This window comes from Poromitra crassiceps, assembly GCF_964638095.1.
Source record: "Poromitra crassiceps genome assembly, chromosome: 4".
Classification (NCBI taxonomy): Eukaryota; Metazoa; Chordata; class Actinopteri; order Beryciformes; family Melamphaidae; genus Poromitra; species Poromitra crassiceps.
Window position 1 is genome coordinate 35,166,945 of NC_139626.1, and position 15,000 is coordinate 35,181,944.

Consider the following 15,000-nt stretch of genomic DNA (forward strand, 5'->3'; position numbering starts at 1 on the left):
TCGGCTGTGTTTATTACGCTGGCTTGACGCTGCTCTTAAGTCAAACGAGTCAGCAATATTATCAAAAGAGTGGGCGCCGGCTCCATGTTTGTTTGTTGTTTTTTTCTGACTGGCCTCAGTGGCCTGCAGCACAGTTTATACGTCATGACCCCAGGCCACTCTCCTCCGCCCCCCGCCCCCCACCCCACCCCCCAACATACCGGCTATTTGACGATTAGATTCCCACATGCGAGCGCTCAGGTGTGAAGGGAAATTCCGGGAAATGTCCGATATTGACTTGACGCATGTTGAAAAACGGCTAGAGAGAAATGTGTTAGAAAGGAGCAGAGAGAGAGAGAGAGAGAGAGAGAGAGAGAGAGAGAGAGGTGTTAGAAAGGAGCGGAGAGAGAGACAGACAGAGAGCCATCACCAAGCCTTACAAAGCCAAGAAGAGAGCATAGAGAGGAGCCCCCTCAGCCAGCTGGTCCTGAGACTGACCCCCAACCTTCCCCAGCTTTAGGACAGCCCTCAGACTACCTGGCCCAACCAAATTATCACAAATCAAAAAGAAAACTATATTACATATTGGAAGAATACCACAAAAACCCAAAGTAAATTAGATTGCTATTTGGCCCTAAATCGAGACTACACAGTGGCAGACTACCTGACCACTATTACTGACCCAAAAATGAGGAAGACATTGACCAGGTACAGACTCAGTGATCATAGCCTGGCAATAGAAACAGGTAGACAGCAACAGACCTGGCTACCCAGAGAGGAGAGGCTGTGTTCACCCTGCTCCCAAGGAGAGGTGGAGACAGAGCTGCACTTCCTGTTACACTGTGACAAATATAAAGAAATTAGAGCCTCAATCTCCCCCAAAATTAACCAGAAGAAGCAGTCGAAAATATCACGGACACATCTGCACTTCAATATCTTCTGGGAGAGAAACCTGAATGCACCATTCTAGCAGCACATTATGTGTGGAGCTGCCATCAGCTGAGGGACAGCCAGTGGACAGGAGAGCCATCCACATCTGGCTGAAACACAGAACACTTAACACACTGTATTATTTGCACTAGCATCCAGTTTATTGGTTTGCATGTTTACATTTAAAATTGTAAGTTTTAAGTTTTTAAGTTTTAAATTTGTTGTTCCAAATAGGTTTTTTGGTCAACACTAATATTTTATTTTATCTTATTCTATTATATTTTATTCTTTTTTGCTTTGATTTGTTTTTCGCTCTCTTCTGAAGATTTCAAAATAACAACGGTTATTTACAGATTCTGTGAATTTTTGTTAATACTGTAATTGCTCTCTATTTGCACTATCACCATTTAACTGCCCATATATTACTGTTCTGTTATTATTCTGAATAGATTCCGGTCAACAATAGTCTTCTATTATATTCTATCTTATCACATTCCATTTAATTTTCTTTTCTCTTCCTCTTTGAATATCTTAAGATTTTGTGATTTGTTACTGGGTAACAAAATGTCTTGTTTTCTGTTTTTGATTCTTTGTAATTGCTAAGTGTTGCTAATGTATGCTTTGGCAATGTAAGATGCACCTTATCATGCCAATAAAGCCCTTTGAATTGAATTGAATTGAGAGAGAGAGAGGTGTTAGAAAGGAGCGGAGAGAGAGAGAGAGAGAGAGAGAGAGAGAGAGGTGTTAGAAAGGAGCAGAGAGAGAGACAGACAGAGAGAGAGAGAGGTGTTAGAAAGGAGCGGAGAGAGAGACAGACAGAGAGAGAGAGAGGTGTTAGAAAGGAGAGGAGCGAGGGAGAAGAGGAGAGGATAATGAGTGACAAAGCAGTGTCAGGGCGGGTGAACAGTCCATTATCTCAGTTTGAGGAGCTGGCTGCTGTCTGTTTCTTCCATGTATCTTCCAGGTGTTTATCCTAACTAATCGATAACAGCGTCAACAGCAGCGCGAGTGGCAGAGGCGCTAGACTATTTATTAGTGCACTATCTTGTACTGAGCTTTTAGAAACTTTATTTTTCTGTTGTGCTTGTTTAAGGCGAGACATGGCAGGTGAAAAGGGTTTTCTCTTTCTCATACTCGGAGCCAAAATTCTCCACTTCAGTAGCACTTAAACCAAACTGTCCACTTTTATTGCTAACTATATTCTGAAGTTTTTTTTATAGAGGGGTTTGTTCATATATCATTCATAGCCTGATTTATATAACATTTTATTCCTAAAACACTGCGAAAATGTATTTTTATTACATATTTTCTGATTTATGGAATGATAAAAAGAGATATCCAAAAGTCCCTCTGTAAAAACCTTTGGCTCTAATATGTCAAAATGAAGCAAGAATTTTGGGTAATGCTTTATATTAAGGTTCTATTAATAAGCGTTAATTAATAGGTAATAAGGCTCTTATAAGGTGCTTATTAACACTATTATTATGTTAATAATACTATATAAGTGTTAATAATCGCATTATAAACATATTTATTGGTAGCTTATAAGACATTTATAAGCACTTTATAACCACCTTTACTACTGTAGCTGGTTTTGTTACTTCATTAAGCTTAATAAGAAGTTTGTTATTACAGTACCTTATTAGCAACTATGCACTTATTAACAGTTAACAGTATGCTTTTTGCAGGTACCTCATGAGCCCATGCTCACTTCCTGGATAAGCGATGAAAATTTCAGAAAGATCCAAGCGTCGGTTCCAGAGTTATTCAAGAAAAACCTTATTGGCTGTTTAGAAGGCTCTGGGAGGCTTAATTTGCATTTTTGTCCCATCATGCAATTCTGACCCTCTTTAGCCACTTCTTAACATGCAGTGGAATCCGTATTATAACCTGCACCTAGCCGGTTGGCCTGCATGTTAAACAACAATTAGCCGGCCTACGCGCACTCCCGCGACTCCGTATCTTATCTACCTCGACCGCCGGTATAAGATCCGCTTCCACGCAATCGTGGCTCATGTTTAACAGCTGGCAGGTCATTATCCGCATATCCGTAGTGGGCAGGTGTGGCTCTTCGTGACTCACTTCACGTTCGCTAGTTTATTAATTAATGAATCGTTCGGGCAATCGCTTATATCAACGAGCAAACTCACGGTTTCCTCAAGTGTTGCAAAAACGGCTTGAATTGTTAAGTGGGGGCTAGAATGACCGTGCTTTCCGAGGTGAGGGCTGGCTTGACTGCAGTTGCAGGCAGCCAGGTCCAGTGCATCAGGAGGGACGCTGCTGCGCTGCTTGCTTGCTCCCATGTCAGAAAAAGCCTAACGTTTGTGGGAGATTCAAGTTGTCGCACTTATTACTTTTAGCTAATGCTACGTTGTTTTTTTCATCAAGGCAATGTCCAGAAGATATGGGTTCATGAGTTTCTGCAAATGCAGATAGATAGGCTACAGTAGGAGCATGCATGCATGTTGTCTGTTTCAATAACGAAAGCGTCCTTTACTGAGAACGACGTGCCGACCAATTAAATATTCTTGCTGCGAAATCGGCCTCTTAATGACAACACTGGAATAAATAACATCGACTACGACTATAGAGGCTATAAAGAATGGACTATAGAGAAATAAATGGATTCAAAACGTTTATTTAGAAAACATAGGCTATCAAACTTTTGTGGGGAGAAATAGCCTACATTTAAAACTAGTCAGATATGACTAGTTGCCACTTGTAAAATAACCCACATCTATCACCCACAGTGATTGACAACGGTGCGACCACTATTTTGACTGCCTCATAGCTAAAGCTGTTTCCTATCACATTTCTTGTGTTTGATACATGCTACCGCGCCGCCGCCCCCCCCCCCCCCCCCGCCCACTGGCAGAAAAAACGGCTCATATCCAGTTGTTTCTTAACAAAGACCCCTCATATTTAGAAAGGCAAAACCTGAACATATCCTGTTCTCTGTAGCCTGACATGATCCAGAGTCCATGTTTAAAAGGCACTTTTGAGACACAAAACCCTGAGTGAAACACACATCTCTCAGAATCATTCCCCTGGCCGTTTGGCCATTCAGACATCTGCCTCCATTGAGGCAGCATAATAAGTGCATAATAAAGGATGTATTAACCTTAATAAGGCACTGTTCTCACTTTAGATCCGGTACCTACAAAAAGCATAATAAAGGATTTATTAACCTTAAAGGAGGACTTACCCCCTAGATATGTATCAGAACAGTGATTTGAAAATACCTATGGAAAAAAACAAGAAATGACATATGCTCTTGTCTATACTAGACTCTTTGGCTGTGTTCAAGTCAAGATTCTTTTTCGGAAATCGACGCCATTACAGTTTGCCTACTGCCTCAAAAATAATTTATTTGAGAGGGGCAATATCTTTATAAATATCAACAACTAGCCAACGCTGGTGGTCTGTATGGAAAGACTGTTGCTCAAAATGGTTGAAAGTGATATCAATTTGGCCATTCAGTGGCGAACTAGAAATTTAATTATTTTTGTCCCATTTTGTCCCATGTGTGTGTGCGTGGCTTGTCTAAACTTACGTTAACTCGCTGCTCGCAGCACACAGCACAGTGAGGACAAACGCCCCGCTCTCAGCTTATGTAATCACAATGCGAGATTTCTCCACGTCATTCCCTCGCCCAACTTTCGATAAACCGCGCCATGAAATCCGTTTTAAATTTTCGTTTATGGGCTTTTCGTGATTCTTGTTAAAAGTTACTGCAGGGCAGTGTATGTGACAGTCACCTCCAGTGAAGAGCTCCGCCCGCGCGTCCCCGATGCCTGGAGCACAGCAGCTCGTGCTCGTGCTCTAAAAGGCAGGGTGCCTCCGAGCTGCTGCGTGGCCGCAGAAAGTGCTCCAGACAGCAAAACACACACACAGCGAGTCAACCCCCCCCCCCCCCCCGTTGCTTGTACACAGTGACGATATTACAGTAGCCGATGTGTTTAGACCAGCTTTGTCACGTTGTCACGTCGTAGTATAGCGTTATATTTTACATGTGCGCTATACTGCGATAAGATTTGTTTGCGGAAGGATGAAAGTGAGGCTCTCACTTTGATGCTGGGCGAGAGAGAGTGTGCTGTGCTGCTCACCCCCCCCCCCCCAGTCCCCAGTCGCTAGTCGCTCTGCTGACAGGCAGAGGGGGAGAGAGAGAGAGAGAGAGAGATCGGCTCCCTACAAGCAGCAGAGTGAGTGAGAGAGAGAGAGAGAGAGAGAGAGAGGGGGGGGGGGGGGGGGGGGGATCTGCATGGGGAAAGTGGGAGAGAGATATGATGCTGCTGCTAAGTGCACTGGCTGCGCTATACTGTAGGCTACACTCTCCATTCACAAACTGCACTGGTCTCTGTGACTAGGTCTGTGACTAGGCTCAGAGCACTGCTGCGCGCGCCCCCGCGGGTGCATGAGAGCAGACTCTCCCGTTTGACTGGCCGGCAGAAAGTGCTTCCAAGTCGGACTGATAATATAAACAACATAATTAGAGCTTATCCAGGTAAGATATTAATAAAGTAAGTAATGACACATTCAGCGGGAAACTAACTATAATTAAGACATGTGCCAACTTTGACGACGTTTGGTTCAGTATTTTAAGAGCAAACTTCAATAGGAATAGGCTTGGAGTTGTGAGGAGCCGAAAGGGTACAGGGGGAGTAGTGGAGAGTACCTATCTTGAAATCCCATAGTCTTTGGGGACAACCTGACGTCAGGTTGTACCAAATCTCCCATTCATTTGAGAGAGAAAAAAAAGCAGTCTTCCACCCTTAGAGGGCGCTTATGCCAGATATGCTACTGAAAAATGATACAAATGGTCAAATGGCAACAGTTTGGTGTCAAATGTGGAAATTCTGACCAGAATTCTTCACACATCACCCCCAAAGTCATATATATTGGTTAAAAGCTGAAAAAAAGTGTTTTGGAGGTAAGTTCTCCTTTAATAAGGCACTGTTCTTGCTTTAGATCTGGTACCTGCAAAAAGCATAATAAGTGCATAATAAATGATTGATTAATACATATTATATAGTATTATTAACATAATAATAGTGTTAATAAGCACCTTATAAGAGCCGTATTACCTATTAATTAACGCTTATTAATATAACCTTAATATAAAGCGTTACCGAATTTTGAACCTGGTTTTATCCAATGTTCAGATTTCTGTTCAGGAATTAGCCTAAATCTAATTCTAAGTTCTTCTTCTGTGGTTTTCTCTTCTTCTTCTGTTACCAAACAGAATCGCTTCTCGCTTCTTCTTCTGAAGCACATCCGGGGCAGGTCAGAGTTGACTCCGTCTGTTGTGTTGTGTAGCTTAGCAGCCTGCTTAGCATATAGATATGATCTGATTTCAAGATTATGGACAATTCAATTCAATTGCCGCTCATATGGAATAAGGCCATATATCGATTACAAACAGCAGCGGGAGATAAAGCGGGAGGTGTTATCTATTGGCCCATTTCCACCGCTGGTATCAACGCGGCCCCGCACAGCTCATTCCACCGATCAAAAACGTGGACAGCCTGGGTTGAGTCGGGGTTGAGTCGTGCTGCAGATCGAGCAGCGGTGGAAACAAAACATCCATCGGGTCGAAACAAATAGAGCCGAGTGGTGACGGGCTGTGCAGGGCTGTAAAATGTGGTGGAAATGAGGCATAAGTGAGGGACACTCGGACAGCAAACAGAGCAGGCTGTCGGCAGCACGGAGGTTTGTTACATAGCTAATTCATGTTCTCATAATTATATAACAACCATAATGAACCGCGACGTGACAGAAAATATGTTATTTACAGTGTGAACGATGTATGCCCCATTTACGCCTGTTTTGGCCAGTTCCAGGACTCTACTTGGATCTGAATATCTTCTAGGTGGATCAGAATGAAACCAAAGTTATTTGGGTGAGTAAAACATCACATTTTAAGCTGGAAATAAGGTCTGGGGTGTAAAAAACAGGAATTCTCCTTTAATATGAATCACTGGTCTAGACTTGTGACCTGTGATCATGAATCACTGGTCTATGTGGCTTGCGATCATGAATCACTGGTCTAGACTTGTGACTTGTGATCATGAATCACTGGTCTAGACTTGTGACCATGAACAACTCTCCCCCCAAAACCAATAGTGCTGAGACTCAATAATGACAATGAAATAAATCCATTGACACTTGAGTCAAAATGTGTGGACACTGTGACAGTGCCTGAGGTCATTTTGTACAAAAACTAACAAATGTTCTTGTTCATACTGTACCGTTTAGCACTACAATGAAATAACGCTATAATTACAAAAAAGCTCAAACAATAATTCTGTAAGTCCACAAAGTCAGCGAAGGAACTCCAGGTTTTCTCTGGATCATTTCACAGATTAAAGTCTCTCCATTTTCCAGGTTTGGGAGAAATCTCGAAGTTCGTAGATGGCTATAGCAGTCTAAGACTGCAGGTGGTTAGCGGACAAATAGATATACAAATAAAAATAAAATAAAAAAAACACGATTTCAGACGGACAAGCCCATCTTTATTGTCACACGATTACACATCAACACATGCACGGACGGCCACAAACATGCTGACAGTGGCCGGTGAAATTTGTCCTCTGCATTTAACCCATCCTGGCTTGTCCTTTCCTCCGGGGGGCAGGCCAGGAGCAGTGGTCGCTTTTCTCGTACAGCGCCCGGGGACCAACTTCGGATGTTGTCGTCACTGGTCGGATGACGATGACGATCTGATCTTCTGCATGTTTTTTTAATGGGGGGGGGGGGGGGTTATATACAGAGGAACCCCCCTGGGGGAGCACGGGGAGAACATGCAAACTCCACACAGACAGAAAGGCCCTTGAGACGAGATACCCCACCTGGGCAGTAGGCACTGAAGATATATAACACAACCACAGCGCTCACAGTGTCCCAGGCGAGAATCGAACTCAGGACCTTCTGACTGCGAGGCGACAGCTCTACCACTGAGCCACTTCAGTTACACGTTGGGAAAGGTTGAAAAAGTATTGCTTTACTGTGCAACAATCTATTTACTAATCACACACACACACACAGACCCTAATTCTCAGCCAGTAATTTAGAGTTAATTATGGTTTCAGTAAATATGATAAATTTAGGTGAATATCTTTGTCCTTGAGTTAGACAACCTACCACTTTATAATTATCTGAAAGTTCCACTTCAAATTGCTACTACATTATTTTCTATACCAAGGACTCCTCAAATACAGAAAGATAAAGTTAGGCTCATTAAAACACTCTTTATGTGGCCTTGAATTAAGACCATGGCCTAGTATCTATGTATCTATCTATCTATCCATCCATCCATCTATCTATCTATCTATCTATCTATTCATCTATCTATCTATCTATCTATCCATCTATCCATCTATCCATCTATCTATCTATCTATCTATCTATATATCTACTAGGGCTGTGCGATTAATCGATTTTGAATCGTAATCGAATTAATTATTTGGGACGATGTTAAAAAAATGAAAATCGTAAAATCGTAAGATTTTGTGTTATTCTAGTACAGATATATCTCCAAGCACGGGTGGTCGATTAGACACTAATATAATTATCTCACGGAGGAACACGCAAATCCACCAGTGTCAAGTTAGCAAGCAACAGTTAAGCATAGCAGCGGCAAGCTAAAACAGGAAGTTGAGTTGTTCTACCTTCAGAGTAAAAGCGTAAATTGTCAATTATGGAAAAAAGGGGGGAAAAGAGCTCTGCAGGGCAACAAATGTTTAGAGAAGTATAATAGTATAATAAATCGAAATCGAAATCGAAAATCGAGTTTTGAGAGAAAAAATCATCAATTTTAGTTTTAGGCAAAATCGCACAGCCCTAATATCTACTGTATCCATCTATCTATCCATCTATCTATCTCAACCATGAACCTTTAGTCTCGAATGCAAGGGTTCTTCAACTTTTCCAGCGTCTGCCTCAATCATCCAGACTCATTCAAAAAGATTGCCACTCAAGTCTTGTTAGTACCCACCAGGACACACAGCCCATTTTGTGGCCTGACCCACAGTTTTAACAAAGCAGGTAGGACAGAGAGAGATATCAATCTGTCAAGGGGGGTTATGTTTGATATTTTCAGCGGAGGGGAAAAAAGCGAGTCTGGGGAAATTTGGGGACAGTCTGTGAGCCAATCATTGGAACCGTCTCAATCTACAAACGTTCACATTCTGTATTGATTTGGCAGCCACAGAGCAGAGCTGAATTCGAGAGTGAGGGAGAAAAAGATTCTAGTTTTTATGATTACTGACAAATATTATATCTTTATGTCAGGAGAGTGAGTGAGAGAGAGAGAGAGAGAGGGAGAGAGAGAGATGTTGACAATGATGTTGACAACTAATGTTGACAATTAATGACAAATCAGACATTTGATCCCCTGGATACTGAGTCAGACATGAAGACCATTTATCATATCCACTTGAAGCATCATCTGTTTTGTTGAATGGGATTTATTAAATAAGTTGATTTGATTTGGGGAAATTTGGGGACAGCCCACAAGTCAACCGCTGGAGCAAATTTAATTTGTGAAGTTTCACAAAGTTTATTGATTCGGCTGCCACAAGCACTGAGAGGTTTTCAGGCTATTTAATTATTCGTTTTGACAGCTATTGACAAATACATGAAGCTAAAACCGTCCAAAAAAGCACTCAATTTGACTTCTATGTTAGAGCAAGAAGCAGCTTTTATCTAGAGTGACTTGCACTACAAAGAGCAGGGAGGAGCTCAGTGTGCTGACAGGAAAGGTATAGGTGGTGAAAGACACATTAGCTGTTCTGGGGATTAAACAGATTACAGATGATTTAGAGAGACCATCTTTCAACAAGATAGTATTTCTAACCACTAAAGGCTTTTGCACACTAGGGCCCTATCGTCATGAACGCGGCATTTTTGCGCTTGTGCTTGTTTAATGCCGAGCACAAATTGGGGGTGTGCCCAGGAGCATTGGTATTCTCCCTGCCGTGCTAATGGGGTAGGCATTCCCCATGCCAAATCAGGCGTGTCCCCGCAAAATGCGGGGACACACATGGCATTCTGCTATCGTCAGCATGCGCGCAATTCTTTGCGCTAAGAGCTCTGAAAAGCACCTCTTAGCGCAAAAATACCCCACTGTGCTTGAGCGCACCCTCCGTGCTGCGCAGCACAGTGCAGGGGAATTCCTTTTGGATTGATCATTACGCACGGATGTGCCAAACGCCAGGACATCCAATTCTGCTGCTAAAATTGGGTAACAGCACATAATTCAGTGAGGCAATCAACTATAATTCACTGCAAAACTTTTATCACATCGCAAAGAGGGGTTAATGGGAAATTAATTGAGAAAACTTGGACATTGTAGCCTACTTGCAATATTATTGTCAATCAAATGTCCCTGTTTCCCCTTTGCAAACACGTTTCTATTTTCCAGTCAACAAAAGAACCCGAATTGCATCAAATCACATGTTTTTAACAGGTATATGATGTGATGGTGGTGTTGTGAGATATCCAAATTACGCATGGGCAGAATCACAGCATGCTTTGCGCAAACTGTATTAAAGAGACTGCGAGACGGGAATCTGATAGGTTTGATTGATGTAACGCCCAGGCATTGCCAGGCCACACCTGTGAATAATTCTGGTGGTTAAGACCGCCCAAATCCCATTTCCGCCGCACGCAGATAGCATTTTGCGGGGCACGGAGGATAGCAGATGACTTAGCACGTCTCCAATTTGCAGTGTTATGCCGAGTTCTGCATCCCAAGTTCCAGACACAAAGAACTACAGTTTGTGTGTTAGAAAATGACACCCTAACAGTAAGGGGCAGGGGGTATGGTTGGACAGCCTATCTTGGTTTGTATGGTATTTGCGTACATTGCAGACCGGATGCCTTGCGGCACATTGCTGCCTCTCACAGTTGGATGGTCTCACTCTAGACCTGGCAAAATGCTAAACTACCTCCAGAGATCAGATTGTCTGCCAGTGCCTCCATCAGAGTGATGCAGATTGACCTTGTTGCAGTGGGTGAATGGTTCCATTGCCAGATTTTCTTTTGTTTCCACTCTCCAGACAACATATTGCTCAGTAATTGTTGGAACTATAATTTCACAGTAGCTGCTTGTTCCATGAAATAGTCTGAGCAGCTATGGTAACTTATTGATTTCAGTCATGAGGTAGAGATGAAGATGAAGGGGGCGAGACAGGAGGGGGGAAAAAGCACAATTTAGCTTCAAGTCCTTATCCTCAAACAATGTGGCAGGAGCAAAGTGCATTACTTTGAGGACTACAGCTAGATTCTTATTGGTTTCTTTTAAGATCCTGTGTGTGTGTGTGTGTGTGTGTGTGTGTGTGTGTGTGTGTGTGTGTGTGTGTGTGTGTGTGTGTGTGTGTGTGTGTGTGTGTGTGTGTGTGTGTGTGTTTGTGTGTGTGTGTGTGTGTTTATCTGCTATTGCTGAAATTGTTCCTATTTTGAAATATAGATGGCATAATTTCCTTTCCTTTCATCAAATATAGCACTGTCTCATGACCTCATCCTCTCTGTCTGCTAGAGCTCTCTCCTTTTTTTCTGTCCCTTTCTTTGCATTTCCTCTTTGCCTCTTCTTTTCTTCCCTCACACTCCCAATACTATTTTCCTCTCAGACTCCTTCTCTGATATTTGCCGATGCAAAACCGTAATTCGCTGTAAATTCCTGGAACTGAAAATGGCACAATGGAGAACGAATAAAGGAGAAATCGAAGCAAAGGAGAGTTATGGAGGGATGAAGGCTGTCTAATAATGACAATGAAAGCTTTCTAAGCCCAATGACCCATCAAGCCTCATAATCAGGCAGGCAGAGGGGGGGGGGGGGGGGGGAGGCAGGGAGGCAGACAGACAGAGAGGAGGGGGGGGGAAGGCAGACAGACAGAGAGGATGGGGGGGAGGCAGGGAGGCAGACAGACAGAGAGGAGGGGGGGAGGCAGGGAGGCAGACAGACAGAGGAGGAGGGGGGGAGGCAGGGAGGCAGACAGACAGAGAGGATGGGGGGGAGGCAGGGAGGCAGACAGACAGAGAGGAGGGGGGGAGGCAGGGAGGCAGACAGACAGAGAGGAGGAGGTGGAGACTGACAGGGAGGCAGACAGACCGAGAGACACATGTCTACCTTCTGTGAGGTTCAGGCCCGTTGTCCATGGCTTCCACAGTCAAAGCATAGCTCCGCCCCACAGTGAGGTTCACCCCTTTTGCCACGGCAATGACCCCAGTGCTGTGAAGACAAAGCAAATTTTATTTGACATCATATAATGACTATACCAATGTTTACACGTAGCAACAACTCATACTAACAATGAGAACAGTGACAATACCCCTAGTTTTATTAATAACACTGTAGACGACAACTTCTACATCTGTTCCATTCAAGCATTTTCATGTCATATTGCAGGTCGACTTATATTCCCACTGGTCATCAATGCCCAAAATAAGTAGTGACCTTGAGCTGCTTCAAACGGAGGAATCCCCGGAATTAATCAACTCCAAAATAAAACTTTAATATGACTTAATGACTGGCACATTTACTTGGGGTTGATGAGGAAGTGTCCCTGGTCGCCTGCTAAAATCCGATAGGTGACCTGACCGTTGGGACCCGCATCTTTGTCTACAGCTGAGAGCTGGGTAGACACACATAGACACACACACACACACACACACACACACACACATAAACAGGTAATTGCAAATGAGCATGGTCACACCATAAAAAGGTATAATCCGTTAACAAATGAAGTTGCTAATACCAGATGTTTTCCAAACTGTATGATCAATATGTTGGTCAAACTGTACGATCAATATGTTTGTGCACCTGCAATACAGTTTCTCCAGGCCTCATATCAGTATACAGGTTGACATTATAGGAGATGTTGGCAAACGCTGGTGTGTTGTCGTTGGCATCCAATACCGTTATTGCCACGGTAACCGGAATGCTCTGCTGCACGCCATCTGATGCTACCACCTGGAGAGATAGAGTGAGAAATATAACAATATCAAATCAATGTAGAGGTTTCTGTAACTACTGCCAGGGCTGTCATGCAAGCCACAATTCTGAGGGGGCTCAACAAGGCTGTAGCCATGGACTCAACATTCGCCGGCAAAAATATTTGGCCGTTTTTCTGACTTTTTGACTTTGTTTTGAAGCCAGACTTAGAGGAAGATCTAACATATATATATATATATATTAGGGCTGCACGATATGAGGAAAAGCTGCGATGTGCGATAACACTGTTCAATATTGCGATGACGATATGACCTGCGATAAATGAAAAAATGCTATAAACAAAAATATAAAAGGGTACATATTAGCTAGCGTGTTATTTTACCACGCTAGCCGGGCGCTTCTCGCTCATACAGTATGAGCCCGGCTAGCGGGGTAACGTGTCATTCTGCTTTAATAGACAGCTAACATAGACCCCAAACATTGAATAGCCTATGTCTATTAAATAAAGAAGTAGTATTCAGATTGACTCACTTCTGTCTCCACAGCCTCCCTGCAGGTCTTGTACATTTTGGGGAACCCGTCTTTGCCCACTGCAAATAGGCATCATGTCCTTCGTCAAACAACGAGTTATGGAGTCTGTTATTTCTTTGTGGCGTTTGGATGTTGTCTCGTAAGGAGTCACGCTCGCTAAACTCCAAGAAATTGACGGTTGCTGCAATCGCTTCTTGCTGCTACTCGACGTTGTTGGCTTTGCGGCTTGGCTTTCTTGTAATTGTTTGTGCAGTTCTTTGTGGTTATATTGCAGGTGGTGATGAAGGTTTGTTGTGTTTCCCCACAACTGCGCTGCATGTTTTACACAGTACCTGTGTTTGCAGCGTGTCATCTTGTTTAAATCCGAAATCATTCCAAATCAGAGAAGTGCTGTGCCTTTTCGCCACAGTGCCGCTGATAAGCTAATGTGAGCTAAGTGTAGCTAGAGATGAGTGAGAGCAGATAGATAGACCCAACTCCATGCTACCGCATGCTTGCTACGCCAAATGGTACTCTTCCGGGTCTCCTGGTCATCAGCTTGTGATTGGCTGTTTGTCAATGACGCGGCGAAAACACAGATACAGGGAGTCACTCGAAGTTGAAATGTCTTGCTTTATAGTGTCTTTGGTGAGAGCAGCTTTTGGCTGCATGTGAAAGACATTGAAAGAGCATTTGCTCCCGTCACGTAACTCAGTTTTTTTTATTGCGATAACACGTGACTTTTGCGATGTGTTCATCGCACATTTTCCTATCGCGATGACGATGAAAATACAATACATCGTGCAGCCCTAATATATATATATATATATATATATATATATATATATATATATATATATATATATATATATATATGCATTGAGTGATGTCAAACAACAAAGCCCCACATGGGAAGTGCAAGTGGGCTGTAGACATGGAAGAAGCAGATGAGAACGTGTTGCTTGGCCCGGTGGATGGGAAGTTTAGATTTAAAAAACTCCCTGATGGAAGCGTGGATAAGAACACGGTTGTGTGCAAATTGTGCAACAAATAATTTGCATATTTAAAGCAGCCTGTTGCAGCTAACGTTAACTTAGCCACTCATCATGCTAACGTTAGTCCTAGTACGAGCAAGTAGAGTCGGCAACCCACACTCGAGCAGATGACGGGGTTCAGAGCCAAGATGAGTAAGTAGCCTACAAATACAGCAATATTGTATTGTCTCTTCATTGATTCACTCCATACCAAAATCCATTTGAGTTGAAAAATGTTACTTCTTGTATCAAATACTGCTATGCGATTAAAATGCGATTCATTTAGATTAATTAATTACTATTAATTTCCATGTTTAACTTAAGCGTGCAAACACAAGCACATGCCAGTGCACGCACGCACGCACACACGCGCACAACACACACACACACACACACACACACACACACACACACACACACACACACACACACACACACACACACACACACACACACACACACACACACACACACACACACACACACACACACACACACACACACCCTAGCAGTCTGTGAACCAGGCTGAAGTGGACAGATAACAGGGAGCTGTACTACTGTAAGTAACAATGATGGTTTGCTCTGCTAGAC

The 15,000-nt window shown here is 43.0% G+C and overlaps 1 protein-coding gene across 1 annotated transcript in view; it reads right to left on the reverse strand.

The window, feature by feature from the left end:
• Positions 1 to 15,000, reverse strand: part of LOC310775758 (protocadherin-15-like) — a gene marked incomplete at both ends in the record, with an annotated part of 239,416 nt that overhangs the window by 134,152 nt on the left and 90,264 nt on the right. The window contains 3 exons of the mRNA XM_083635894.1: positions 12,038 to 12,139; positions 12,451 to 12,542; positions 12,734 to 12,883. Coding sequence (XP_083492020.1) covers positions 12,038 to 12,139; positions 12,451 to 12,542; positions 12,734 to 12,883 — 344 coding nt within the window. The remainder of the gene's footprint in view (positions 1 to 12,037; positions 12,140 to 12,450; positions 12,543 to 12,733; positions 12,884 to 15,000) is intronic.